This window comes from Corvus moneduloides, chromosome 26, assembly GCF_009650955.1.
Source record: "Corvus moneduloides isolate bCorMon1 chromosome 26, bCorMon1.pri, whole genome shotgun sequence".
NCBI lineage: Eukaryota > Metazoa > Chordata > Aves > Passeriformes > Corvidae > Corvus > Corvus moneduloides.
The window spans coordinates 2259621-2285711 of NC_045501.1; the positions used below are offsets into that span (position 1 = coordinate 2259621).

At 58.1% G+C, this 26091-nt stretch overlaps 5 protein-coding genes across 12 annotated transcripts in view; 2 read left to right on the forward strand and 3 right to left on the reverse strand.

The window, feature by feature from the left end:
* Positions 1–97: 97 nt before the first annotated feature.
* Positions 98–2276, reverse strand: MIEN1 (migration and invasion enhancer 1). The gene is made up of 4 exons (XM_032134286.1): positions 2172–2276; positions 1501–1598; positions 1141–1217; positions 98–850 (listed from the first exon to the last, which is right to left on the reverse strand). Exons 1-4 carry the CDS (start codon positions 2258–2260, stop codon positions 767–769), a joined length of 348 nt encoding a protein of 115 aa, XP_031990177.1. The 5' UTR covers positions 2261–2276; the 3' UTR covers positions 98–766.
* A 15-nt stretch (positions 2277–2291) lies between these two features.
* LOC116455896 (translation initiation factor IF-2-like) lies at positions 2292–5433 on the reverse strand. Its single transcript, XM_032134273.1, has 2 exons — positions 4584–5433; positions 2292–2395 (listed from the first exon to the last, which is right to left on the reverse strand). The coding sequence occupies exons 1-2, from the start codon at positions 5147–5149 to the stop codon at positions 2299–2301; spliced, it is 663 nt and encodes a 220-aa protein (XP_031990164.1). The 5' UTR covers positions 5150–5433; the 3' UTR covers positions 2292–2298.
* On the forward strand, positions 3468–9687 carry GRB7 (growth factor receptor bound protein 7). 3 transcript variants are annotated; one of them, XM_032134226.1, is made up of 15 exons: positions 3468–3575; positions 5434–5572; positions 5658–5802; positions 6219–6375; positions 6449–6570; positions 6660–6737; positions 6826–6963; positions 7049–7159; positions 7277–7375; positions 7775–7855; positions 7926–8042; positions 8121–8181; positions 8265–8352; positions 8704–8797; positions 8873–9687. In XM_032134226.1, exons 2-15 carry the CDS (start codon positions 5442–5444, stop codon positions 9017–9019), a joined length of 1569 nt encoding a protein of 522 aa, XP_031990117.1. In that variant the 5' UTR covers positions 3468–3575; positions 5434–5441; the 3' UTR covers positions 9020–9687. The 3 variants fall into 3 exon arrangements, with proteins under 3 accessions (XP_031990117.1, XP_031990120.1, XP_031990118.1); XM_032134229.1 differs by having other exon boundaries at positions 8124–8181; XM_032134227.1 differs by having other exon boundaries at positions 6663–6737.
* A 280-nt stretch (positions 9688–9967) lies between these two features.
* Positions 9968–13270, forward strand: LOC116455887 (retinol dehydrogenase 8-like). The gene is made up of 6 exons (XM_032134264.1): positions 9968–10094; positions 10167–10328; positions 10831–11010; positions 11083–11176; positions 11255–11438; positions 12069–13270. Exons 1-6 carry the CDS (start codon positions 9998–10000, stop codon positions 12306–12308), a joined length of 957 nt encoding a protein of 318 aa, XP_031990155.1. The 5' UTR covers positions 9968–9997; the 3' UTR covers positions 12309–13270.
* A 2454-nt stretch (positions 13271–15724) lies between these two features.
* IKZF3 (IKAROS family zinc finger 3) overlaps positions 15725–26091 on the reverse strand; it is a 38241-nt gene continuing 27874 nt past the window's right edge. For all 6 annotated transcript variants that reach the window (XM_032134220.1, XM_032134219.1, XM_032134222.1 and 3 more), the window contains 2 exons: positions 22027–22143; positions 15725–18648 (listed from right to left, as the gene is read on the reverse strand). In XM_032134220.1, coding sequence (XP_031990111.1) covers positions 17945–18648; positions 22027–22143 — 821 coding nt within the window. In that variant the 3' untranslated portion in view covers positions 15725–17944. The remainder of the gene's footprint in view (positions 18649–22026; positions 22144–26091) is intronic.

Below are 26091 nucleotides of genomic sequence, written 5' to 3' on the forward strand. Positions count from 1 at the left end.
ACACCCCCCACCACTTGCCTGAAGGATAAAATTCCTGATCCCAGGCAGGATCCAGGACCACGTCCCACCTCCCATTCCCGAGGGACACCAGAGGAGCCACATTCTCCATCCTTTATTCCACCTGGGCCGTTGGGTTTATACACAGTATAGAATAAATAGGGGGGGCCCCCGCCCCGAGGCCAAGGGCAGGGTCATTCCAGGCAGGAAGCAGGAGCCAGGAGCCTGGGAATGGTGAGGGGGGGACATGGACACACCTGTGGCCGTGGGGCCGGGCTGGGGTTTCCATGGCCGGCCCCTGCCCCGGATTAAACAGTGACAGAGGGACTTTAATCATTAACAAATCCCAGGAAAGTTTCAGCCAGTGGATTCCCCTTGGAATTAACCTGCTGGGAGCTGCTCCAACACCCAGCCTGGCTCCCCCAAATTCCCAGGGGTTGAGGGAGGGGAGAGGCCAGCACAGAGAAATGGGGGTGCCATGGAGACCCCCCTGTCTGGGGACCCCCTGTGCCCCCCAGGGAGGTGCAGCTGACGAGGGGGGAAGGCAAAGGCAGGAGGGAGACCCCCCCCAGGCCATGGCTACACCCCACAGCAGGTCAGACAGGGGACAGAACGACCCCCAGTGCCACAGCTCTGCCCTTCCCAGCACCATGATGGGGGTCCTGAACTCCCCCGGTGTCCCTGGTCCCCCCCCGTGCCCCCCAGCTGTGCAGGGATTTAAGGAAGGCAGCGATGGCCAGCACGGGGGGTCCCCACTGTGCCCAGGGGGCTACAGGATGACGCAGGGGGGGCGGCTGTTGGTGATTTTCTCCAGGGGCTCCCCATTCCGGGCTCTGCGGATGGCCTCGATCAGCTGGGGAGACACGGCAGGGGAGGGGTCACAGGCAGGGCTTGGGAGCACCCGGACCCACGGAGGTCACAGCCACAAACCCCGGCCATGGCGAGGAACTGCCCCTCTCTCCCCTCTCACTACATCCCAGCAGGACCTGCAGCGGGTCCTGGCAGGGTGGCAGGACGGGAAACAGCTCCAGAGGGTGACAAAACAGGTACCCCGTGGGAAAACCCCGTCACAGGAGGGCTCACTGCAAACCCAACACCTCCAGCACAGCCTGGCTGACCCCGGGACCCCCAGGGGGTACTCACGTCCTTCTCGTAGGGAAAGCCCCCGTTCTCCAGCTTGGAGAAGACGAGCTGCCCATTGATCTCGATCTCGAAGGCACCTGAGGGCACACGCAAGGCCCAGCCCTGAGCTGTGTCCCCCCGCACCCCTGGTGACACCCCCAGCCTGTTCCCCCTGTGCCTGAACACACATGGCACCCCCAGGGGCTCCTGCAGACCCCCAGCTCTGCCCCCAAACGGACCCTGCTGAGGGGCAGCAACCAGGGCACGACCCCCCCTGGACTTCCTGCCAGGTTTAACCTGTCCCAGCCCCCTCCCCCCACAAACCCCCAGCACACGGCCTGCGGTGTCCCCCTCAACCCTGGAGCTGCTGTGGGGTCTCACCGGTGCCCCCCAGCCTGGACTCGATCTCGATGTCGGGGTACTCGTCCCGCACGGCGCTCGCCAGCTCCTGGTACGTGGCCTCAAAGCCGCAGGGCTCGCTGGGAAGGGGCGATCCGGCTGAGGGGGGGTCGAGGCACGGCGATCCCCCCCCAAACCCTCCCCGAACTAAGGAGCCCCCCTAGCCTGTACCCCCACAACAGCTCTGCTGCCTCCTGCACCCCCAATTCCCAACCCTCCACTCAGGAGCCCTCCCCAAACCCCCTGCACGCCCCTTCTCCCCCCAGCCCCCTCGTATCCCATAACCATGCGGCCCCTCATTACCTCCTCTGCCCCCCACCCTACAGAGCCCCCGCAATTCCCCTATAGCCCCTCCCTCAGCCCAATTCCCCTATAACCCCCTCAGCGCCCCAACTCCCGCACTCCGCAGAGACCCTCAGCCTCCCTTAGAGCCCCTCCTCAGCCCCCCAACCCACCTATATCCTCCCCCCAGTCCCCTCCGTGCCTGAACCCCCCTCATAACTCATCCCAGTTCCCCCAGTTTCTGCTCCCGACGTCCCAGTATCGCTGCAGACCGCCCCCGCCTCGGGTCGCTCCCGCCCCCGAAGGCCCCGGGGTCCCCTCGGCGCCATCGGTTCATTCGACCCCGGGTCCCCCGCGGCCGCGGCGCTCACCAGTACTCCACCACGATGCGGACCCGCCGCTCGGCCCCACTCTCGGCCCCGTTCCCGTCCCCGTTCCCGTCCCCGGCCCCGCCGCTCATGGCCCCTACTCCCGCCGCGCGGCCGCTTCCGGGTGCAGTCACGTGATGCGCCACTTCCGGCCGCTCTGCACCGCCGCGCCGCTCGTCTTGTCTGCTCCGAGACCTCCGGCGGAGCCGCCGTGACCCCGGTGACCCCTGAGGGACCAAAAATGACCCTCAGTGACCCCCGTGAGACACCCAGTGACCCAAAGTGACCCTAAAAACACCTCTAGTGACCTAAAGTGACCGCCGGGGGACCCAAACTCGCCCGTGTGTCACCTGCAGTGACCCTGAGACCCCCAGGGGACCTGCAACCACCCACGTGGGATGCACAATGACCTCAGTGTCCCCCGTGTCACCCGCACCCACCCCCGTGGGACCCAGGATAACCCCCGGGGGAGCCACACGGACCCCGTGGGACCCAGGATAACCCCCCCCAGGAGCTCTCTAGTCCCATGGGAATCCTCCCTGCTCCATGGGACCCCCTCCTAATACCCCTATGGGGGTCCTATAGGGCCTTGTAGCCCCCCCACAGACCGATAGGACCCCATGGAGCCCTCAGGATGCCCCACAGGGACCCCTGAACCACTCCATGGGGACACCTCTGGGGACTCTGTGGCCCCACGGGACCCCAAATCCCCAGTGGGGACTCCCAGACCCCATGTGGGGACACTCCCAAGGGACCCCACGGGACCCACACGGAGCCCCTAAGGGACGCCACGTCCCACTGCATTCCAATATCCCAAATGTCCCCCTGGCAGGGCCCCTGACCTGCATGAGACCCCCATAAGCCCCCTCACCCTGCAGCCCCACCCGGCAGGGGTCCCACCCGTGCTACCCAACGGGGACATCCCCCCCCCCCCATTCATGGGACTCTTCCATCCCCCCACTTTGGGGGTCCCAGGGGAGCCCCGACCCAAACTCCACACCCTGGGGTTGGGGTCTCCCAGAGAGTGGGCTGGGGGTCTGTGGGACCTGCAGCCTCAGGACATCCCAGGGGACCGGGGCCCTGTGTCCCCTCACAGCCCGGCTGCTCCAGGGGTCACCCCAGTGCATTGTGGGAAACTCCCCATCACCACCTCAGGGGGGTCGTGGGAGGTGGGTTTGGGGGGTCCAGCCCCCCGGGGCTGCACCAGGGCCAGGCTAGACACCCCACCCGGGGGCCGGGGGGCCTGGGGGGCCCCCCTGGGTGTTGCTGGGGGGGTCGGTGTCGGGCAGCAGGCCCGGGGCGTCGTGATGTCAGGCGGGGGCGGGAGCTGGCGCAGGTAGATAAAGCCGGGGAGAACAGGAATCCCCGGTCCGGCGGGAGGGTGCCGGGACGCGGCAGGCGCTGCAGGTAGGAGCGGGGCCGGGCTGAGGGCTCCTGGGGCCGGGGGGCCGCTGGTCTTCCCGGGGTGCCAGCCCCATCCCGCCGGGAACGACCCCGGACCTCTCGCTGTGCCTGCACCCCTTCCCTCCCTCCTTCCCGCCTTCCTCCCGGCTCTTCCTCCTCCTCCACCGTCCCGCCGTGGCTCCCCTGCTGCCTCTGTGCCCCTGGGGAGCCCTGTCCCCCCCACCTCGGCACCCACCGGGACCCCCACCCACAGCTGGGATCCTGTTCCTCAGTCCTGGTGGTCCTGGAGCCCCGTCCCTTATCCTGGTGACGCTGTGATTCCATTCCTTATCCCGGTGTCCCTGGAATCTCATCCCCTAATCCTGGTGGCTCTGGGATCCCATCCCTCAGCCCGGTTGCCCTGGGGCCCCATCCCCTTAATCTGCTGGCCCTGGACCCCCTGCTCTATAGCCCTGGTGGCCCTGGGGCCCATCCCGGTGGTCCTGACCCCCTCCAGTCCCCCACCCCATACCCCTGCTGGCCCCTGTCCCTTTGCCCAAAGCTCTGTGTCCCCCTGTTTGTCCCAAGCCCCAGGGACAGTCCGTGTGTCCCCACCCTGCTGGAGCCCTGCCATGGCCACCGGGACAGGGCTGACACCGGGGTGACCTGAGGCCACGGGGTTGGGCTGGCGGGTTGGTGGCAGGGCAGGGCAGGTCCCAGGGCCCTGTCTGTCACATCCCCCCGTGTCCCCTGCTGTGTCCCACCAGCAGCATCACCCCACCTGACCCCTGGCTGTCCCTGCATCCCCAGGTCACCCCGGGGTCTGGCCAGGTGGGGAGACCCAGCCCAGCGCAGTCAGGTCAGGGAGCAGGGAAGGAGCAGAGGGTCCCGGTGGGATGCTGGGATGGGGACAGGGACGCGGCAGGGACAGGGATGGGATGAGGATGGCATCAGCCCTGCCCAGCCATGGACTTGGACCCCGAGAGGTGGCAGGAGGTGGGGACAGGGACGGGCGGCGGGCGAATGATTAACCTGGCTCTACTCGGTGTCCTGGGGCCGCCGGCACCGGCGTCCGCTGCCACCGTGGGTGCCACGTGTGTGTTCCGTGTGCCACGTGCTGGCGGGGCCGTGGCACCTCCCCGGGTCCTGCTGCGGGGCAGTTTGGCGCTGGCACCGGAGCGTGGCCGGTGTCCGAGCACCACGGCACCGCGTGGGCGCTGGCACCGGCCGTGGGTGAGGGCACGGGGGGCTGTGCCAGCGGCGGGGCTGGCGGCGGTTCCCACGGCGGCTCCCTCGCCCCCGGCTCCCGGCGCGGCCGCCCGGGCCCGGATGCCAGGGCGGTGAGGTGGAGCTGGGAGCGGCCGCCAGAACTGGTTTGGCCGGACCCGAGGAGGTGTTTGGGCTGAGCCGCCGCCGCCACGCTCGGCTTCCTGCTCCCCACGGCGCCGGCACGGCTCGGCCCGGCAAAGCTCGGCCTGGCAAAGCTCAGCCCAGCACGGCTCAGCCAGCATCTTCCAGTGCCCCCAGAGCCTCAGTGCTGGTGTGGGGCCACTGGTGAGGGTCCCACGTGGGATGTGGGGGATTCTTGGGGGTCTCATGATGGGCTGTGCTCGCTGTCAGTGTTACGCTCCAGCCCCCAGTACCCAGACAGGACTGGGGGGACTGGGACACCCCAACCCTCGGCAGCCACCTGGGGCTCAGACGGATGCCCAGGGCTGGGGTCCTGCTTGTCTGGGCACCAGGAAAATACCCCGGGGTGGGTGCCAGGGGTGGGAGCCCACGTGGAGCCTGGCACGGTGTCCTGTGGGGGCTGCCCACACCTGGCCATGGCCCCCCCAAGTGCCACCCCCACACGGTGCCAGACCCCCCTCTCACCCCACAGATAATGCCATGGAGGGGGGGGCTCAGCAGAACAGCCTCTGGGAGCCCCCCGAGCAGGATGGGGGTCCCAGTGAGCGGGACGCGGGTGAGGGGCCACCCGAGGTCAAGCGCTCCCAGCCGCTCTTCATCCACGGCAGCAGGTGGGTGTGGGGCCCGGGGGGCTCGGGGGGTTTGGGGGATGCTCAGGGGGGTCATGGGGGCACAGAGCTCACCCTGTGCCTTCAGCCGGCAGCTGCCACAGGAGGAGCCACGAGCGTCGTCACTGCCCAGCATCCCCAACCCCTTCCCCGAGCTCTGCAGCCCCTCCAACTCACCCATCCTGAGCAGCCCGGCCCTGGGACAGGGACCCCCCCGCGAGGGCACCTCCCACGTGAGTCAGGGGCAGGGGGCTGGGGAGGGGGGCTCAGATCTGGGACCGGGACACCTCTGCAGGGGCACCTTCCAGGAATCAGGGGGCTGGGGAGGGGATTCTTGGTCAAGGGGCAGGGACCTCCGCTGCGAGCGCACCTCCCACATGAAGCAGGAGTCAGGGGGGCTGGGGAGGGGGGGGAGTCTCAGCCCTGGAGCAGGAACCACCTCCCATTTGAGTTGAGGGGCTGGAAAGGGGGTCAGCCTTTGGACAAGGACCCCTCTACAGAGGTTCCACCCTCCTTAGCCGGGGGACCTGCGACAGAGACCTCCTCCCACATGAGCTGGGGAGCAGGAGGCTGGGGGGGTGGTCTCACCTGTGGTTCTGCAGGGTCCCCTCACACCGGGGGGCCCTGACACCTCCATCCCACCTCCCAGGTGGTGAAGGTGTTCGGCGAGGATGGCGCGTGCCGCTCGCTGGAGGCGTCGGCGGGGACCACGGCGCGGCAGCTCTGCGAGACCCTGGTGCGCAGGACGCGGGCGCTGCACGACCACAGCTGGGCCCTGGTGGAGCTGCACCAGCACCTGGCCCTGGGTGAGCGGCCGTGGGGGCATGGCGGGGCACGGCCTGTGGGACCCCCGACCCCGCTGACCCCCTGTCCCCCCAGAACGCTGCCTGGAGGACCATGAGTCGGTGGTGGAGGTGCAGAGCTCCTGGGCCCCAGGCGCCGACAGCCGCTTTGTGTTCCGCAAGAACTTCGCCAAGTACGAGCTCTTCAAGAGCAACGCGGTAGGTGGGGACCCCCGGTAACCCCTCTGTGACCTCCCCGTGGGGATCCTGAGCACCCCAAGGGTCTCTGCTGACCCCCTGTCCCCCAGCAGTCGCTGTTCCCTGAGGTGATGGTGTCCAGCTGCCTGGAGGCCAATAAGAGCATGGCACACTCCGAGCTCATCCAGGTATGGGACACCGTGCCCGGCTGTGCCCTGGGGTCCCCGCCGTGCCCTGGGGACCCCACCGTGCCCCTCAGCCCTCGTGTCCCCTCAGAATTTCCTCAACTCCGGGAGCTGCCCCGAGGTCCAGGGCTTCCTGCATCTGCGGGAGGCCGGGCGCAAGGTCTGGAAGCGTTTCCACTTCTCCCTGCGCCGCTCAGGGCTCTACTACTCCACCAAGGGCACCTCCAAGGTGAGGACAGGGGGGTCCTGGGGTGAGGAGTGGCACGGCCACGGGGTGCAGCGGGGCCATCTCTGACACCCCCCCACCTCCCCAGGACCCCCGGCACCTCCAGTACTTTGCTGACCTCACCGAGTCCAACATCTACTACGTGACGCAGGGCAAGAAGCTCTACGGGACCCCCACCGAGTTTGGCTTCTGCATCAAGGTGGGGATGTCCCTGCCTGTGGCGGGGTCATTCCCTGCGCCTCCCCCTGTCCAAGGGCTCTCTGTCCCCTCAGAGCCACCCGGGGCTGCCCCGTGACAGCTCCGGCCTCTCCCGCAGCCCCACAAGGTGCGGAGCGGTGTGAAGGGCCTGAAGCTGCTGTGCAGCGAGGACGAGCAGAGCCGCAGCTGCTGGATGGCCGCGTTCCGGCTCTTCAAGGTGAGCCCCGACCAGGTGCTACCGGGCCCATGCTGGGGGACGCTGGGATGATGGCAGAGGGATGCTGAGGGGACGCAGGAGGGAATTTGGAGGGGTGCTGGGGCGATACTGGGGGGGTAGCTGGAGGGATGATGGGGGGATGCTCGGGGGATACTGAGGGGATGCTGGGAAGATGCTGGAGAGATGCAAGGGGGGGAATGGGGAGGGGTTCTAGAGGGACGCTGGAGGGATGACCCCAATCCCAGTGGTAATGTTTCAGGGTGGGTGTCCCTGTGCCCACGTGGAGTGGATGCAGAGGTCCCCATCCCTGCACGGGGTGTCTGCGGAGGTCCCTGGGTTTCCCTGGCTGCTCCCCCACCCCGCAACAGGACCCCCCAGCTGACAGGGCTGTTCCCCCAGTATGGGATGCAGCTCTACTGCAACTACCAGCAAGCGCAGGCACGGCTGAGCCAACCCCCCTGGATCGGCCCCACGCCCCTGGTGAGTGTCCCCTGCCCCCTGGAGCCCCTGGCCTGTGGGGACCCTCCGGTGACCCTCCTGTCCCCCCCAGCGAAGCGTCTCGGATAATGCACTGGTGGCCATGGACTTCTCGGGGTGCACGGGCCGGGTGATCGAGAACCCCAGTGAGGTGCTGACTGCGGCCCTGGAGGAGGCACAGGCCTGGAGGGTGAGTTGGGGTGCTGGGGAGTGAGGGGGAGTCCCCCTGAGCCCACCTTAATGCCCCATCGTCACTTTGTGTGCCCAGAAGAAGATGACACACCGGTACAGCCTGCCCGCAGCCTGCCACAGCTCCCCACTCAGCGCCGGTGAGATGGGGGGGTCAGTGCCCAGTGGGGGTCCCTGCCCTGGGCAGGGGGTCCCCCCAAGCCTGACACTCCTCTCCCCACAGCCATCCACCGCACCCAGCCCTGGTTCCACGGGCGCATCTCCCGGGAGGACACCCAGCAGCTCATCGGCCGTCAGGGCTTGGTGGACGGGTATGGGACCCTGGGGTGGGAGATCGGGGTCCCTGGGGCTCCTGGGGGGGACACGGGACTCCAGGGAGGTACAGGAGCCCAGGGGTTACGGGGTCAGCTCATGCAGGCATGCAGGATGTGTGTGGGGATGGGGCTGAGGGATCCCGGGGGGTTGTGACTCCCGGGATTTTGCAAGGTTTGGGAGCCTGGGGTTTGGAGGACACACAGGCTCCTGGGGGGACACACAGGCTCCCAGGGATGCCAGGGGGTACCGGACCCCCAGGGCTTCTTGGGGGTTTGTAGGACCCAATGGGTGACACTGGGGGGGCAGAGGGGACCTGGGGCCAGCGGTGACACCCCTGGGGCTCACAGGGTCTTCCTGGTGCGGGAGAGCCAGAGGAACCCCAAGGGCTTCGTGCTGTCCCTGTGCCACCTGCAGCGCATCAAACACTACCTCATCCTGCCGGTGAGTGCCAGCCCGGGGCTGAGGGGGGCTGGGGGGGGCCGGGGAGAGGGGTCCTGACCTGCAGCCCCCCGGCAGAGCGAGGAGGAGGGTCGGCTCTACTTCACCATGGACGACGGGCAGACGCGGTTCGCCGACCTCATCCAGCTCGTGGAGTTCCACCAGATCAACCGCGGCATCCTGCCCTGCAAGCTGCGGCACTACTGCACCTGCGTGGCCCTCTGAGCCATGGCACGGCACCACTGTGAGGGTTTGCCACAGCCTGGCACCACCGGCATGGCAGGGTTTGGCTCATTCTGGCACTGCCAGCGTGGCTTGGCACAGTCTGACACTGCTGGCATGCTTTGGCTCACTCTCACTGCCAACATAGCACGGCTTGATGCAGCCTGGCACCACCGGCACAGAACGGCTCGGCACAGCCTGGCACCACTGGGATTGTTTGGCACAGCCTGGCCCTGCTGATGCGGCACAGCTTGGCACAGCCCAGCACCACCAGCGCAGTTTGGCACAGCTGGGCACCACCAACACGGCACAGCTCAGCACAGCCCAGCACTGCTGGCACAGTTTGGCACAGCCTGGCACCAGTGGGATGGTTTGGCACAGCCTGGCACTGCCAGTATGGCACAGCTCGGCACAGCCCACTGCCAGGACCCCCACACTCAAGCACTTTCTCCCCTCCACCCTTCAGCACCAGCCCCGACTGTCCCCGAGTGTCCCTGCGGGGGCCTGGCACTCCTTGCCCCCACACCAAGGGGGTTTTGGGGTCCCCAGGAGCGGGGTCCCGGGGTGTGGGGGTGAGGGGGGCACCCATCACCGTGTCCCCCACGTCCCTACGAGGCCAGTTGAACTGGGACGTGTTTTATACCAGTGATAATAAAGGTTATTTTTGCAGAGCTCCTGCCTTGTTCCTTCCCATCCCCAGAGCTCCCCGCTGCCGGTGGCACACGGCTGGCAGTGTCCCCGTATCCCGCAGTGCCCCCACGTCTGGCAGTGTCCCCATGTCCCGCTGTGTCTCCAGAGTGCCCCAGGTCCCACACAAAGGCCCCTCTGTGCTCCCCGGGCACCACGTGCGGCTCAGCCACGCGGCCGCAGCAAATCCCCGGGAGGGGGGATTATCCGGGGGAGATTAAGGGCCCGGATTTGGGGGGGCTGGGGCAGCTGCTATAAAGGCGGGGGGCTGAGGAGAAGAGGGGAGGCCGTGCCATGGCTCCCAAGACGGTGCTGATCACCGGCTGCTCCTCCGGCATCGGGCTGGCGCTGGCCGTGCGCCTGGCGCAGGACAAGCAGCGCCGCTTCCGAGGTGAGCGGGATGGGGGAGATCCCCGGGCCCCCGGGTGGAACCCGCGCGGGGCTGAGCCGCCTGTGCCCCCAGTCATCGCCACCATGAGGAACGTGGGCAGGAGCGGGGCGCTGGCGGCGGCGGCGGGGCCGGCGCTGGGCCGGACGCTGGAGATCAAACAGCTGGACGTGTGTGACGAGGGCTCCATCCGCGCCTGCCTCGACAGCATCCCCGGGCGCCACGTCGACATCCTGGGTGAGCCCCGGGATTCCCTTCCCACCGTGACCCCCGAGCTGGGACCCTCCATGATGGGGACTCCTGTACTGGGGGCTGTGTAGCCAAGCTTGTCTCGTGCTGGAGACCATTTGTGCATCCAGCGCTGGGACCCTCCGTGCCAGGGACACCTCATGACCCTGACCCCATGCACCAGGGGCCGTCCATGCCAGGGACCCCCTGCACCAGGGCACCCTCTGTGCTGGGACATTCCCTGCACCAGGAACCCTCCAAATTCTGGACATCCCATTCTGGGAACCCTCTGAGCACTGGGGACCCCCTGTGCCCGGGGCTTCTCATACACAAGGGACCCTGTGACCCCACACACCAGTGACCCTCTATGCCAGGGACACCCTGCACCAGGGAGCCTCCACACCCAGGATATCCCATGCTGAGGATACTCCGAGCACCAGGGACCCCCCCAGGCCCAGGGTGCGGGATCCCCCTGCCCAGGGCATGCCCCACTGATGCCCCGTGCCCACAGTCAGCAATGCCGGGGTGGGCATGGCGGGACCCCTGGAGTGCCAAAGCCTGACAGCCATGCAGAGCCTTATGGACACCAACTTCTTCGGCCTCGTCCGCCTGGTCAAGGAGGTGCTGCCCGACATGAAGCGGCGCCGCGGGGGCCACATCGTCGTCATCAGCAGCATCATGGGCCTGCAGGGTAGGGGAGAAGGGGGTGTCCCGGGGGGTCCAGCCCCCACCCAGCCCTGACCAGGACTCCCCAACCATCCAGGCATCGTCTTCAACGACATCTACTCAGCCTCCAAGTTTGCGGTGGAGGGTTTCTGCGAGAGCCTGGTGGTGCAGGCGCTGCGCTTCAACGTGGCGTGAGTGCGGGGGTGGGTGGCCGTGCAGCCCCCGGGGCCAGGGGTTCTGGAGGTGCCCACTGCCCCATCCCTGGGCAGGATCAGCCTGGTGGAGCCGGGGCCGGTGATGACGGAATTCGAGACGAAGTTGTATGAGGAAGCTGAACGCGCCGACTACTCACGGACTGACCCCGAGACGGCCGAAATCTTCACCAAGCTCTACCTGAGGAGCTCCAAGGATGTGTTCACCAGCATTGGCCAGACCCCCGAGGACATCGCAGAGGTGACAGGCGGGCAGGGGGCCCCAGTGGGCTGGGGGTGCCCTGCTGGGCTGGGCTGGGCAGAGGTGTCAATTAGCCCTAACAAGGAACAGCGATGCCCAGCCAGCAGTGGGGCAGTTCACTCACAGACAGCTCCACCCTGATGGGGCTGAGCCCGGCTGGGAATGGGAATAGCAATGGTGATGGGATGGGAATGTGGATGGGATGGGAATAGGATGGGGAGGAACCAAGGATGGAGATGGGATGGAAATGGAATGGGAATGGGAAGGGCTGGAGATAGGGGTAGGATGGGATGGGGATGGGGTGGGATAGGATAAAGATAGGGATAGAATGGGAAGGAGTTGGGGATGGGATAGGAATGGTGGTGGAGTGAGGTGGGATGGATTAGAGACAGGGATAGGATGGGAAGGGCTTGGGGGTGGGGAGAGGAAGTGAATGAGAAGGAGCTGGGATAGGAATGGGGATAGGAGGACAATGGGAAGGGAGGGGTTGAGAATGTGAATGAGGATGGGGGTGCAGATGGGGACGGGATGCAGACAGGGTTGAAAAGGGATCGGGGTGGGATGTGAAAAGTGGAGGGCTGGGGCGGGGCTGTGGGGACAGGAAGGGGACAGTCTCAATTCCACGTGCAGCACACCCTGCGGGTGATCGAGGCGGCGCGGCCGCCGTTCCGGCACCAGACCAACGTGGCGTACACGCCGATGGCCGCGCTCAAACACGCCGACCCCAGCGGCGCCCTCATCACCGACGCCTTCTACAAGCTGGTGTTCAAGTACGACACGGTGCTGCGGTTCAGCCTCCGCGCCATCCGCCTGCTCCGGTGGAAGGCACAGAAGGTCAAGGCGGGTGTGCGGCTCCTGGGCTTCAAATAAGCCCTTGTGGCCCCTGGGCACTGCCCAGCCCATCCCGGGCGGCGGGGGCGAGGGGGCCGGGACCCGTGCAGGGTTTCGCTTCCCGTTCCCGGCCCGAAATAGCTCCCGCCGCAGCCGCATTAAATTAAAACGGGGAGGGTATTTATAACCAGCGCGGGGTGAGCAACGCAGAGCAGCTTCCTCCGGGAGTGCAGCGGCCGTGACGGGGCTGGGAAGAGCTGGCAGCTGCCCCCTGCCTGCCTCCTGCTCCCCAGGGGCACCTGTACCTCCGACCCGCGGGCATGTGACACCCAGGGGACCTCACTCCATCACCCCCTGGTGCTGCATCCTCCTTCCTGCAGGCACTGCTGTGGCGTTGGGAATGTCCCATGGTGGGGGGTTCTGTGTCACCCCCAACTGTCACCGAACCCTCGGGCACTGGGACAGTACAAGAGGTGCAGGAGCTGTTGGGAGGGGGAGAGCAGAGTGTGAGGAGTGTGTGGTGTGTTCAGAGGGGCACAGTGGGGGCGCCAGGGGTGTAAAGGGGGTGCAGGGACCGGTGCAGCGTTGGGATGGGGTGTATGGCAAAGACTGGGTGCAGGGTGAGCCCAGGGGAGCTCAGCAGCTCACGCTGCCCCAGGGGCTCCCCTCCAGCTCCCGGTGGGTGACAGCGGGGTGGATTCACCCTGAACGCTGGCGTGTGGGCGCTTGGCGTGACAGCACCGGGAGGTGAGCGCGGGGGGAAACCGCAGGAGGCCCGGCATGAATCAGCCCCGCTGCTCAGAAACCTTCCTGGCTCTCCCTGCACTTCCCGGCGCAACCCCCGGAGCCCTGCCGGGACCCCCAGCCCCACGTGAGAGGGCTGGATGCGGCTGCGGCTCCGTGTGCCTCGCACGTGGCATCTCCTGGCCCCGCCGGCTCCAGGGACCGTGGGGACAGGATGGAGGTGGGGAAGGAAATATATTTGCATTATCCCCCCTTCTCGCACGAGTTAATGGCAAAGCGGCGGTGGGACCGCGGCCCCGGGGTGATGGCAGCACCTGTGGGACGTGCAGGGGTGACATCAAAGCGGTGACAGAATCGCTGCCTCCCCCCTCGCTGCGGTTTCTGCAGATTTGACTAACTTTCTCCACTTGGGGGGCAGGATGGGGGGGTGAGGGTGACTCTGCCAGGCCCCGGGGAGCAACAAGGGGGGCTCCCTGGCACAAAGCCACAGCTGTGGGAAACGGAGCTGAGGGAGGACAGGACCCCACTCATACACCCCCAGCCCCACGGTGTCCCCAGTGCCCAGGGGAGCAGCAATGGGGCTGGTACTGGGGGAGCTGGGGGGAGCAGGATGAGCCCCAGGTCTCACTGCGGGTGGGGGTAGTGGGGTCTGGGTGGAGCAGTGACAGCCCCAGCCTCCCTCACAGCCGTGCTCACGGCGGTCCCGGCAGAGAGAGGGAGGAACAGGGAGCTGCTGTGAGTGAGGGGATCCCCAAGCCGTCGGGGGCACCTGGGTTATGTGTGAGGCTGAGGAGCATCACCTCCCACCCGGAGCATCCTCCGTGGCCATGGAGCACCGCTTGCAGCCCAGGACTATTTCCCATCCCACCATCGCCGCAGCCCCGCGGGTGCCCGCGGGCAAGCGCTGCCGCAGGGGCCGGAGCCGTGCGGGTTGGAAGTAGATTCTTCTAAAAACAATAGTCTGCTGGGACTTTCCTGTCGCCGGCGTGTGACAATTGCCAGCCGTTCCCCGTGTCCTCGATCCCCCGAGGATTTCGCTGCCAGGTGCCGACTCGCTGCCATGCAAATGCGGCGCCAGATATAACCCGGCTGGAGGGGCCGGTTCGGTGGCTCCCCGGGGGCTTCACTTCCCTCCCGGCGCAGCGAGGGGGGCATCAGGCGTGACACGAACATGCTGCCCGCGTCGTGGTGCCCCGGTGACAGTCGCGGCCCTGTCCCGGCTTGTGCTGCACCCGCGTGTCCCGGTGAGAACCCCGGGGCTGCAGAGCTCCCCCAGAGCTGGGGGCACTTCAATGTCCCTTCTCGCTGTCGCTCAGCACAGAGGTGGCTCTGCTCACCCCCTGCCCCCAGAATTTGGGAACCCGGCCCACGCGGAGGGTGGGAAAACGCCGCCGGGCCAGCGCGGGGAGCGTGACTCAGTGCACGGCTGGGGAATTGGGACACGGAGGAGGTGGTGGCAGTGACTCAGTCCTCCCTGTTCCCTCCCGGCACTGCCGGGTTTTGGGTGCTGGACCGCTCCCCGCGGGAGCAGGAGCCGGCCGGGATGCTCCAAGGATGCAGCGCGGCACCCGGAAGAGTTTTATGGGATTTTTTGTGCGTTAGAAAGCGTGTTTCAACACGAGGACAGGAGAAACGAGTTCCTCTGTGCTCTATCACGATTACAGCTATCAGCAGATAAGGATCTCTCTGTCACAACACCAACTGAAGGTTTCTGTGAGCCTTTAAAGGGGTTTGGCTCCAGGCAGGAGAAGGCTGAGGGGTTTTGGATCAAACCAGTTCTTATTAAGGGAAAAACCAGGGTGGGAAGACGCCGTGGGACTCGCTGTCCCCAGCCCCGAGCCCCCTCTGTCTCAGCCAGCCCTCGGAGTCACCCGGCAGCAGCAGGGGAAAAGACCCCTCAGTGCTTGTGTTGCATCCGGGCTGGGAAGGAAGTGAAGGGAAAAGAAAAAAGGGATCCTCTGACTTTCTTCTCGGTTTTTTTCGTTTCTGTTTCTCAAGCGTGTCCAGCTCTTGCGGCAGAAGGTGTCGGGGGGAATGAAACAAGCGCGAACAGCGTCAGCCGGGTAAAGCAGGTGCTAAAAGGGCCGGGGGGGTTGGTGTGAGCCTCCACCCTCCGCCGCCGGGATGTTTCCATGCGGCTGACGCGCTCCGGCACGGCGGGCACAGCCCCAGCACCCCGCGGGAACCACGAGCCCACTCCACAGCCCAAGCGTGGGGCTGAGCTGCCTCCACCTCACAGCTCTGGGGTTAAATCGTTCCTCTATTAACCAAAACTGTGTCCAGCACCATTTTCCAGCAGTCAGAGGAGCAGACGATGTTATTTTACGCCTCTGACTGTATCGGTTACTCCACTGAGTAACAGGTTCTGCTGAGCACAGCCCCCACCACGGCTCGGCACCCCCTGGGGACACACCACGGCTCACAGGTTCCATCACACCTGTGGGATTTACAGCTCCCAGAGCTGATGGGCACCGGCAGCTCCAGCCCCAGCGCTCATTCCCACTCCTCAGCCAGCTCTGCTGGTCATTTCCCAGCTCTGTTTTAATGGCTGACAGAGTAGACATGAGTTTATTGACATTTTTAAAACTTCAGTAAACCTTTAAACACCAGAGGCTTGTTTCTTGGTGCCAAAAGCTCCTTCCCTGAGGCTCCCCTGCCCACTCTTGGGGTGTAATTAATCAGTAAATGAAGAACCAAGCGAGACAGACACACCAAGGCACTGGAGAATGCTCCAAACCTGTTCCAGACCAAAATAACCAAGCCAGGAGCAGAATAAATCAGGGTGCCAACCAGTACCAGCAGTTTTTCCATCTGTTTTCCCAGACGAGGCAGTTTCCAGAGCTCCTCCAAGCTCGGAGACCTGCCCTGGACCAACACAGCCCCTCACCATCCAGACACGGCCCAGTGGGATTCCCACCTCCGAAGCCAGTGGCTCCAGGGCAGCACTGTGGGTCAGGGGTGAACATGGGTGTGTGAAGGGACAATTCAAGTGTATTCTTAAATGAATCCATTGCCCAATCCACCTATGGAAAATAAGATTTTTGGATGGTTCCAGGAGGCATCTCTCTGCAGATTCCTTTAGGAACCTGCCTTTGCCTGCCCTCAAGTCAGCACATCGTCATTATTTAAATACTTTATTCATTTATTGACAATTCTTTGGTGTTGAAAACTAAGCCATTGAAAAGCAAGCTCATCACAAAATTAGAAGTTGATAAAGACAACCACAATGTCCTAAAAATGTTGGACTGAGAAATGTCAGGGCAGCAGTGGAACCTTCTCTTTGTTCTCTGGGAATTCTCTCACTCCCTTTCCCTCCCTTTTCTGGACCCAAGAGCTTGGCCCTTGGGGCTGATCCTTGGTGGAACTGCAGCCTCCCTCACAGGAGGAGGATTGGTCCCACTGTGACACGGGTGTTCATTAGGGGAGAGCCAACATGCACCTTTCTCATGACGGGGCACTGGGAAACATCCTAAACCTGCTTTATAGCTCCACACATAACAGCAAAAGAGTTCTCCTCAACCCCAGGGACAGCAGGATCCTGGATTAGCACTTCCACAGCACTCTGGATACTCAAGCACACTACAGGCTGATTTATCCCACTCCAGACCCACCCTTAGTGGGAAAAATGAATATAAATTTCTTATTTTGTACATTAAAATTCAGGGAGGAAATAATTGAGCCAAAAGAATTAAGAGGGAGGGATGAATTTCAGTATTTCTTGACCCTCAGCTCTCCAGCCTTCCCTCAGGGAAGCGATTGGATCACCAGAGATAACACAAAAGCAACACAGCTCTCAAACCACACAAGGGATGCAGAAAGTCCATCAGAACACTCTTAACTACAGGATACAAAAATACTTTGCAAAGACTAAACCTTCACTCAGCAAAGGCGTTACCAAACCCCTCTCCAGCACAGGGACATTGCCATGGCTGTGGGGCCATGGGGGGGATTCAAAGAACTGTTGTAAAAACTGGCTTCGAAGGGATGGCAGCTGCTCGGGGTGCGGAGCAGCACCTCCCAAGGGCCATCCCAGTGGGGGTGTGGCTCTCACACACCTGCCTGAGGTCTCACCTGTCCACAGCTGGCCAGGGCCACCCTGTGGGTACAGGGATGGCACGGCCACGTGTCCTGCTGTGGGAGCAAGGCAGAGGCACAACACAGAGCACAGCTTCGTCCTCATTCTCGGCACCCATCAGAAAGAAGGAGTTTCCAGCAATGAAAATTGGGATTTCTCCCAGCCCACATGGATGAGCCAACCAGTGACCTCACTGGGTATCCCAAAAATATGTATTGTTAAAAAATCCCAACCCCAAATAGGTCTCATTTCTTATTTTCCTCTTACTGAGTGACTTTAAAAAAAGTCAGCAGTGGGGTAAGAAAATTGAAAGTGTGGTGGGGCCACACATTCCTTAGGGCTTAGGGGAAAATCTTTAAGGAGGAATTAATAATCCCTCCCTTTTCCTGCCCTAGTTTTCCTTGTTTTGGTGATGAGCCATTGGGAGGCCATTGGGATTATAACTAGGAAAAGCTCCTCCAACACGCTTCTGACCATACATCTGAATGAGCAGGGGAATTGGCATGAAAACCTTTTGTGCTGACTTAAAGCAAACTCTATAAAAACAAACACAAGTTAAAAATTGAAAACATCATAAATGGCTCTGAAGTTTCACAAAAATAAAGTTCATATCAAAACCAGTCTCTGCTCCTGGTGTTTCCCACAGTCCCACTCACCACAGCAGCCAGGCAGAGATGCTACAGAACACTGAACTACTGGGAAAGATGAATTTTAAAAAGTGTCACCTCCTTGTGACACTCTTAAAACTGGCCTAGAAAAATACTCAAGAAATTTCATTATACTAATTAAAAACCCAACCAACCAAGCCTCCCCTCCAATTGAAAACAAAGCCTTTGACCTTGGAAAACCGGTCCCTTCACTTGAGCACGACTCTGTGCTCTCCCCGAGCTATGTGTGAGGAGAACTCATACCGGTCGTGGCTCCGGTAGCCGCAGACGTTGCACTCGAAGGGGTCACGGAAGCCGTGGCAGCCCATGTGGATGGTGAACATCACGTAATCCAGGAAGAGCACGCGGCAGTGGTCGCACCGGTACACCCCAATGGCCTCCCCTTCCTTGTTGATGACCTTGAAGGCATCGCGTGGGCATATGGCGGGTGGCTTGATGATGTCGTACGGCCTTGGGAAATCCTTCAAGGCCTGGAGGCCGTTGCGGGTTGGAGCCGGGATCACCTGGCTCTGGTGGAAGGTGGGATTGGGCCTCTCCTCGTGGTTGCTGTCAGTGTCTGTGGAGTCGTGGCCGCTGTTGTTTGGGGAAAGGCCCCTGTCGGATGACAGGCTCTTGTCCCTGAGGTGGCCGTGGCTCTTCTCGGCCTCCAGCGTGGTGCCATTGGGCACGTCGGCACGGGGCAGCGGCAGCGGGTACAGGCTGCTGATGACCGGCACCATCTCAGCCGTGGGGGCCGGCGGGGTCTGCACGAGCGGGCGCAGGGCCTCGGCCCCAAGGTAGGTGATGGCGTTGTTGATGGCCTGGTCCATCATGCGCCCGTGCATCATCTCACTCTCCTTTTCGTACAGGAAACTGGTGTTATAATTGACATCAAAGCTGGGTCGTTTCTCACCTGCAAGAGATGAGAAGTGACAATTACCTGGGTGGGTAAAGAACTATTTAAACCTCTTGATGACTTTTGTAAAGGGTCTCTGTGAAGTGAAGGGGCATTATATGTTCTCTGCTGAAAGAGGCTGTTCTTAGACTCAAGTAGCTTTTGGGTGGGGTTTTGTTGATTTTTATATTTTCTTAAACCTCAGGCTTAGAAGCAAACCAGTTTAATAGAGGAGGCGGCGAGGGTACTTTTTGAGAGACTCATCTTTGACAACTCCTTGGGCACTGAAGTCAGTTTTCTCATTGTCCTTTGACAGCTACAGCTTCCTCTGCACCACTGCTGGCTTCTTGGACCTCTACACAGGTATTCAGGTAAACTAATACTGGCAGATATAAATATAGATATAAACCCCTCACATTTAGGGTCACTGAGTAAGGGGTTAGGGAAAGAAAAATGTTTTCCTCTGAGTGTGCTGGGGCTTGGAAAGCTCTGGACTGGACAGAAGTGGAGGAGAGCGCACCTGAAATTCTTCTCACACCTCTCTGGGCAGCACAGTGCAACTCCTGTTCTCTGTGCCAGCCGCAAGGAGGAAACAAGCTGCACCCCAAAAGCACTAAAGGCATTTTGGGGGTAAATGTCTAGAAATAAGTAACTGAATTCTGTGGTTACTAAAACCATAAACTTGTTCATCACTTAAAAAAATACAAAAAAAAGACCAGATGAAAGGTTTCACGTGCAAGTGACTCGCAAACATTAGATCCACGAATCTCTTAGTTACGGTAACTCGACTGGTGCAGATGTTTATCAGTCACCTGTCAACACCGTGACTCAATGTGTATGAAACTCGTGGGGTTTCACTGCAGAGGCAGAAAAACCCAGAGAGCTCACGTTTCTCTTATAAAACACTCCAAAAGGTTAACGAACCACAAGAGTGTAACTGCTTCCAGCCCTCAGCACCACTCGCCATCCAGCTTCACATGGAAGGAAACAAAATGCCACAGTACTTTTGAGTGACTCATAAAAGCAGCTCCAGGCAAGTGAAAGATGTGAATAACTTGGAAATTTAAAAATAAAAAAAGGCAACAAAAGCAAAAAAGACAGGACTGCCTAAAAATTTTGGTGTTAGGATTCACTGTCGTAATGTAAGACACAAAAAACATGATGTATGATCACAGGATTGTGGAATATCCCAAGCTGGAAGGGACCCACCAGGACCATCAAGTCCAGCTCCTAAAGATCACTGAAAGTCTTGCGGTGCTTTGTGATTCCACTGTCCTGGCGGATTTTAAGGTTCCCCCCAGGAAAAGGCTCTGAAGAGGGGCCTGGTGCAGAGGTGAAGAGTCAAGTGCAGGGTCTGGTGGTCCCTGCCCTTGTGTGGGACTTGTACTGGTACGCATGAGGCAGCTACTGGGGATGGAAATGTGAAAAAGAAAGTGGGCGAGACTCCTGGTGCTTGTCTGAATCTCTGCAGAGCCCTCCAATTACAATAAAGGGGTTTTTCTTCCAATCAATAGACTTCATTCAGAGAAACGAGCCAAACAAAGATGCCTTGTTAGTGTATATCCCTGTCCCTGCTTCCTGACTAAATGAGACATCAGCACTCATTCCCAGATTTCCCAAGGAATCCCCATGCTGGGCTGTCAGATCCGAGATCTGACAAGGGCAGGTCAGAAAGGCACAGGAGTCAGACCAAGGTCGGACAGCCTGCTCCTGAAAATATCCTTCCCAGGGATACAAGAGACCAAGGGGGGAATGTTTTCACATTTAATTTAACAAGAACAATCACAGAAGCTCTAGAAAAACAGCAAGTTTCAGAAACTGCTTATTTTGTGCCTTTAGGTGAACTGTGATGGGTTCTCCAGCTTCTCCACACAATCACCTGTGTGTGCAGTGCCAGTTCATGCCATCCAGCACCAGCACAAATCCCAAAGGGTCTGGGCTGCACAGGTGCTCATTGGCCGCCAAAGGAAACCCCAAACCCACTAGTTCTTCATGTTAGGCCTATGCTGAGGGGGTGCATCCTGCTGCAGGCGTGTTTAATAAAATGCATAAAGGTCAAACTGCTGGTGATTGCACAATGAGAGAGCTGAAAAAATGCTAAAATAGAGGAAGCTAAAGAATTACAAACCAATTTGCATTAGTATTGCTTTTTGAATCACAGCACGACATGTAAGGGCCGAGCTCCAAAGGCCCAGTTTCAGTCCTGAGCATCAAAGGCATTCAGATGGAGCGTGCTGGTGTGGCTGTGCTACGAGGTCACCTTTAGAAAGCCACAATAACGTAAAATAAACCAATAAATGTGACCAGTTTTCGTAGATGAAAGCCCAGTGCCTCCCACCAAAGCCACTAGGAGCTCCATTATTTTCAAAAACTGAGTTAGTTTCCTGTGTGGATGGATCCAGCTGCACACCTTTATCTGGGATGCATCCAGCTGCACAGCTTTACCTGGATGGATCTGGCTGCACACCCTTACCTGGCTCTGGACCTGGCATACCCTGTGCCAGGGGTTTGGCTGCAGCAGCTGTGGGAGCCCTGCCTGCTCTCCCAGCCCACATCTCTCCCTCCCCACGTGGGCCCCACTCAGAAGGTGAACTTTATATTAAGCCATAAAAAAAAAAAAAGCACTTGTTACCTTATATAACCCTACAAACAGCACAAATAAGGCTTCACCAGCACCAATATTATATAACTGCTGACTAAGGGTTTTCCTTAGGACACTGGGTTGCATTTTATTTTCTTTAAAGACAGGCTGATGAAATAAGACTGGCCAAGAGGATCAGGTGTTCGCTGAAACCCAGAACTTGCCTAACTAGTATTTAAGATCCCAAACATGCAAAACTCTGATTGTGTACAATTAAATGCAAAGAAAATACTATGGAGACATCTGCTTGCTTAAATTACCACAAGAAAGGATTTGATATTTTTTAATCATAGACAAATTTAGGAGGATGACTAAGAGAAATCCAATACTTTTCTGTCTTTAGGCCTTATTCCACACATGAATCCTGCAGGAATCTTCAGCTCCTGCTGACAAAACATTAACTTTCCTGTTCTCTGCCTGCTCTAGATCCTAGCAGAGAATATTTCAAATGTATAGATACAGAAATGGCACGTGGAAACTCATAAAATATATTTATAAATCACCTACATAAAGACACAAGGCACAACGGTAGCTTCCACCCAGTTTAAGCAGCCAACAGAACAAATTCTTTTTATTTTAATCAACCCCCTACAACAAATCACTAAAACCCCATCAGAAAAATCAGTGTTACTTTTTTCTTTTGTATTAGGTGCTAAGCTTGAGCAGGATATTGAAAAGAAGCAGAGGCATTGTACTGTTTGTTACCGACCCGCACGTATTTAACTGTTGCAGATGAAAAGGGGTTTTGTTCTTACCAATAAATTTCTGAGGCATTGAGCTTTTTCTCTTTGCCACGTTGCTCGCTAGCCTGTCCAGCACAAGGGCTCTTTCAGTCCCCATCTCTGCCTTGATGTGCCTTGCCTCCACGCTGGCTAGGTTGGAAAATGTGAAAAGGAAGGAAAAAAAGAGAAAAAAACACAACACGTAGGTGAAAAGGGAAAAAAAAAAAAGACAAAAAAAAGGAAGAGCTGACTGGTTTAATCTCCAGTTGGCCACATAACTGGAGGAAACAGTTTGGAGATGTAATGCAAAGCTGGTTTTGCTTTTTCTGTCGCTCCTGCTCTCTGAGTACCCGTTGTGGTCAGTGGCAGCACAGCCCCGAGCTCACTCATGGGGGAGCACAAACCAGAACTGTCGCCAGTGAGAGGAAGTAAATGAACTGGCTGGAAGGTTGGTTAAGTTGCAGATGAAGAGAGAAGCTTTGCTGGCCTTTCTTTTTTATTCTGAGTAAGGCTGGGTGACACCTGCACACTCACAGTGCTTCGAGCTGCAGGAGGAGACACTCAGTCCTCTTGCTGCACTTTTCAGATATCAGTCATAGATGTCTTAACAAATCACTAAGAAACTTGTATGATATGTATCAGTGTTCCAGTAAAATAAAAGCAGTAAAACTTCTCAAAATTGAAAATTTCTAACTCTTTTTCTTCCCAGGTGTTACCGTCACAATTTTTTTTCCTAAATGCTACAGCTAAAACTAACTATGCATGTTACCTCTGTGTTTTAAAGCTTTTTACAACCTCCCAGATTTCTAATTTTTGGAAAAGTACCTGTGTCCTGTGATGACTCCTTTGGGACTGGGCCACTTAAGGCTCTTCCCGTTTTCCAGAGCTCTCCTCAGCTGTGCCAAGTACTGCCCAGCACTGCACAGAAGCTGTGCTTGCTCTCAGCTCCTGGAGGCTGCAGGGGCCTTGAGCTGGAGAGCTGCCACCTCATATCACTACTACCACACTAATACTGATCGTAACTGCTGTGGCTTCCCCCCAAACCCTGCTCACACCTCAACAACACCCATCTGGAGTGGCACTTTTATATCAAAAATTATAATAAAGAGTAAAGTCATTGCTAAGAGTACCGGTGACAGGGATCACTATGCTGAGAAGTGGACACACCTTAATGGACTGCCCAAGTCTGTAGGAGTTGGAATCTCCAAGCTGAGGACAAAGGGGCTGATTTACTTTCCCAAGGTAGTATAAAAGGTTGGATCTCACTGTGAGAGAGTCCTGGTTGCTGTGTTACTGTACATACACCAACATATCTAAATATAGAACCATGGAAACATGGAATGATTTGAGTTGGAAGGGACCTTGAAGATCATGCATTCCCACCCCCTGCCGTGGGCAGGGACACCTTCCACTAGCCCAGGGTGCTCCAAGCCCTGTCCAAACTGGCCTTGGACACTTACGGGGATGGAGCAGCCTCAGCTTCTGTGCCAGGGCCTCCCCACCCTCAGAGGAAAGAATTTCTTCTTACATCCCATCCCAACCCTACCCTCTGGCAGTCTAAAACCACTGTCCCTTGTTCTGTCACTCTCTGCCTGTATAAAAAATCCTTCTGCCTCCTTTTTATAAATCCCTTAAGGTACTGGAAGGCCAAAATGAGGTCTCCCTGAATATATGAAGCACAACCTAAGTAAGAGACAAGCAGTGCCAGAGGAAAGTGATAGGAACACTTTGGTATCACTTCAGTCCTGCTAAATACAGATTTATTGAGTATCAGACTTAAATTTCTGTTTGCCCAGTAGAGCAAGTGCTGAAAGTGCAGCTTCATCCTTCCCAGCTCTGTGCAGCCTTTCCCTGAGCGTTTCAGTCTGTCTTCTGTACCTGTTTGTCAGTGCTGCTCCTGATAACACGAGTTTCAGTCAGCACAAACCATGACTCACCAAACCTCAGCCAGAACTATTTGTTCATGTTTGCTCAGCAGTTTGAAAACGTGAAGTGTTTCAGAGGTACTTGGTGCCACAAACACCAGCTATGAATATGAGTCAGTGAGGATGGGATAACAGGGCCTGGCTCCACTCGGTCACAGTCCTGGGACCTTGGGATGTACGTGACAACCAGCCCTGTGCTGGGCATGAAGTGCCTTGAAGGTAATAACACACTGCTCTTTTAGTTTCAGTTTTATTTCAAATTACTCCAGTATGTTTGGAGGCTCCCATAAATATATTCATCCCTGCTCCCAGCATGAAATACCCAGACACGATGTAAGAGCTGCATGAAGTGAGACAAAACACCAGGTTAAGGTGACACTCTGAGGGGAAGGGAGGGAGGCAGAGTGTAATCACCTACTTGGGCTTGGGCCAGAAGCTCTAGTTTGGTCTTGAAAATTATAGGATTTTTAATTTCAGGACTTCTGTTTAATTCTCATGCTCCAAAGCCTGGCATATTCATCCTGAGTTCTTTATATTAACGTTAGATGACTGTAGTCCAAAGTTCGAACTACTCCCAACCCCAAAACCTCATAATCTTGACTGGATCATTGCACAAGTCATTAACAACAGTAATCTAAATTTTCAAAACCCCAACAACCCTGAACAAAATAATACAAACAGTGCTGTGTAGTCAAAAATGTACTTTTTTCTTTGTAAAAAAAAAAAAAGAAAGAAAACACAATTCACCCATATCATAAAAACAGCTCCCTGGTCCCTACCAGTTCTTTGTTTTTCTGATTTTGTTGTTCTAGTTCCTCTTTTTCTCAGTCTTTACCTCCAGGAGTTGCACCCTGAGGACCCATAGGTTGCTCTAGCAAAGCTTTAATTCCACATTTTCAGAGTCTTTTTCCCTATCCTAACAGGACTCAGCACGGAGCTGCTGTCGGCCCTCCCAGCCCCAGGAGCACACTGGAAGTTGCACTTAGCATATCAGGGATGACTTGTCAACATTATTTATGTGCCACCAAGGGAACTTTAATTGTTAAATTAATGTCAGGAGGGCAGACGAGGGCTTCCTGCAGGGATAACAGAGTCTTTCCTCAGAGGAGATCTGCAGAGACAGTAACTATTGACCTACATAACATGTTCTGGGACTTCTGTAGAATCAATCTCCCAGCTTCATGGTTCTCTGCCCTTTTATTTTAATGCTGAGGGTCTTTGCTTTCACATTAAGATTTCTGACTCCTTGCTACTGCCTGTTTTTTCCTAAAGAAAAAAATATTTATGGGCCACAAAAGGTCTTTGATGACATTTTCACAACCTGGCCTGAGGGGAAAAGTGTCTGCTCCCAATACGATGAAGGTGGTTATGCAGGTTCTCACCCACAACACTGCTCTCTGTACCCAGAAACTAACTGAAAATTATCTCATCCAACTTTTTCTTCTGGATCACTTATTAAACAATCCAAGATTAATATTTAGCATTTAGGAAACCTTTTTTTAATCACTCCAAATTCTCCAAAGGCTTCTCAAACACAGAGAAGTAATCACGCCCTGTGTTCCTCTTCAATGATCCTCCCTCTGGACAATTCCACTGCATATTGTGATTTAAATAACTAAGTAATGCACTATAATGTCACATGGACACTATAACATGTATCTAAAAACAAAATTCAGGCTGGACTAACTGAAATGGTCAAGTGCTTTGCTCAAAATTACACTGAGAAAAAAAAAAAGTATAAAAAATCCAGACTTCCAAAGCACTGAATGTACAGCAGCCTGGGATCTCAGGATATCCAGCAAGCTCAGGGCTCTGATGGCTCAACTGCAGGATGAGAAGGCAAAAAAAACCTCCGAAGATGCTGAAAGAAACTCTGCAGCCCAAATAAATCACCTTGTCCCTTTTGGTCAGATCTAATCAGTGACTCTGGAATTACATGGGAAGTTGAGCTCCTAAGCATGGAATTTTATATGGTATTAAAGCTGGGTGCCCCTCTCCTGCTCAGCCAGCAGCAGGGCTGAGGATGGTCTCCACTGACCCCCCGAGAGGTGTCCATGCTGCTCTCAGCACTGCTGCCCATCTCAGAGTACATCTCAGATGTAATCCTGCCTGTGCAAAGCACTTCCAGAGGACCATTTTCCTGCCAGTGTGAATTATTCATTATGAAGACTCT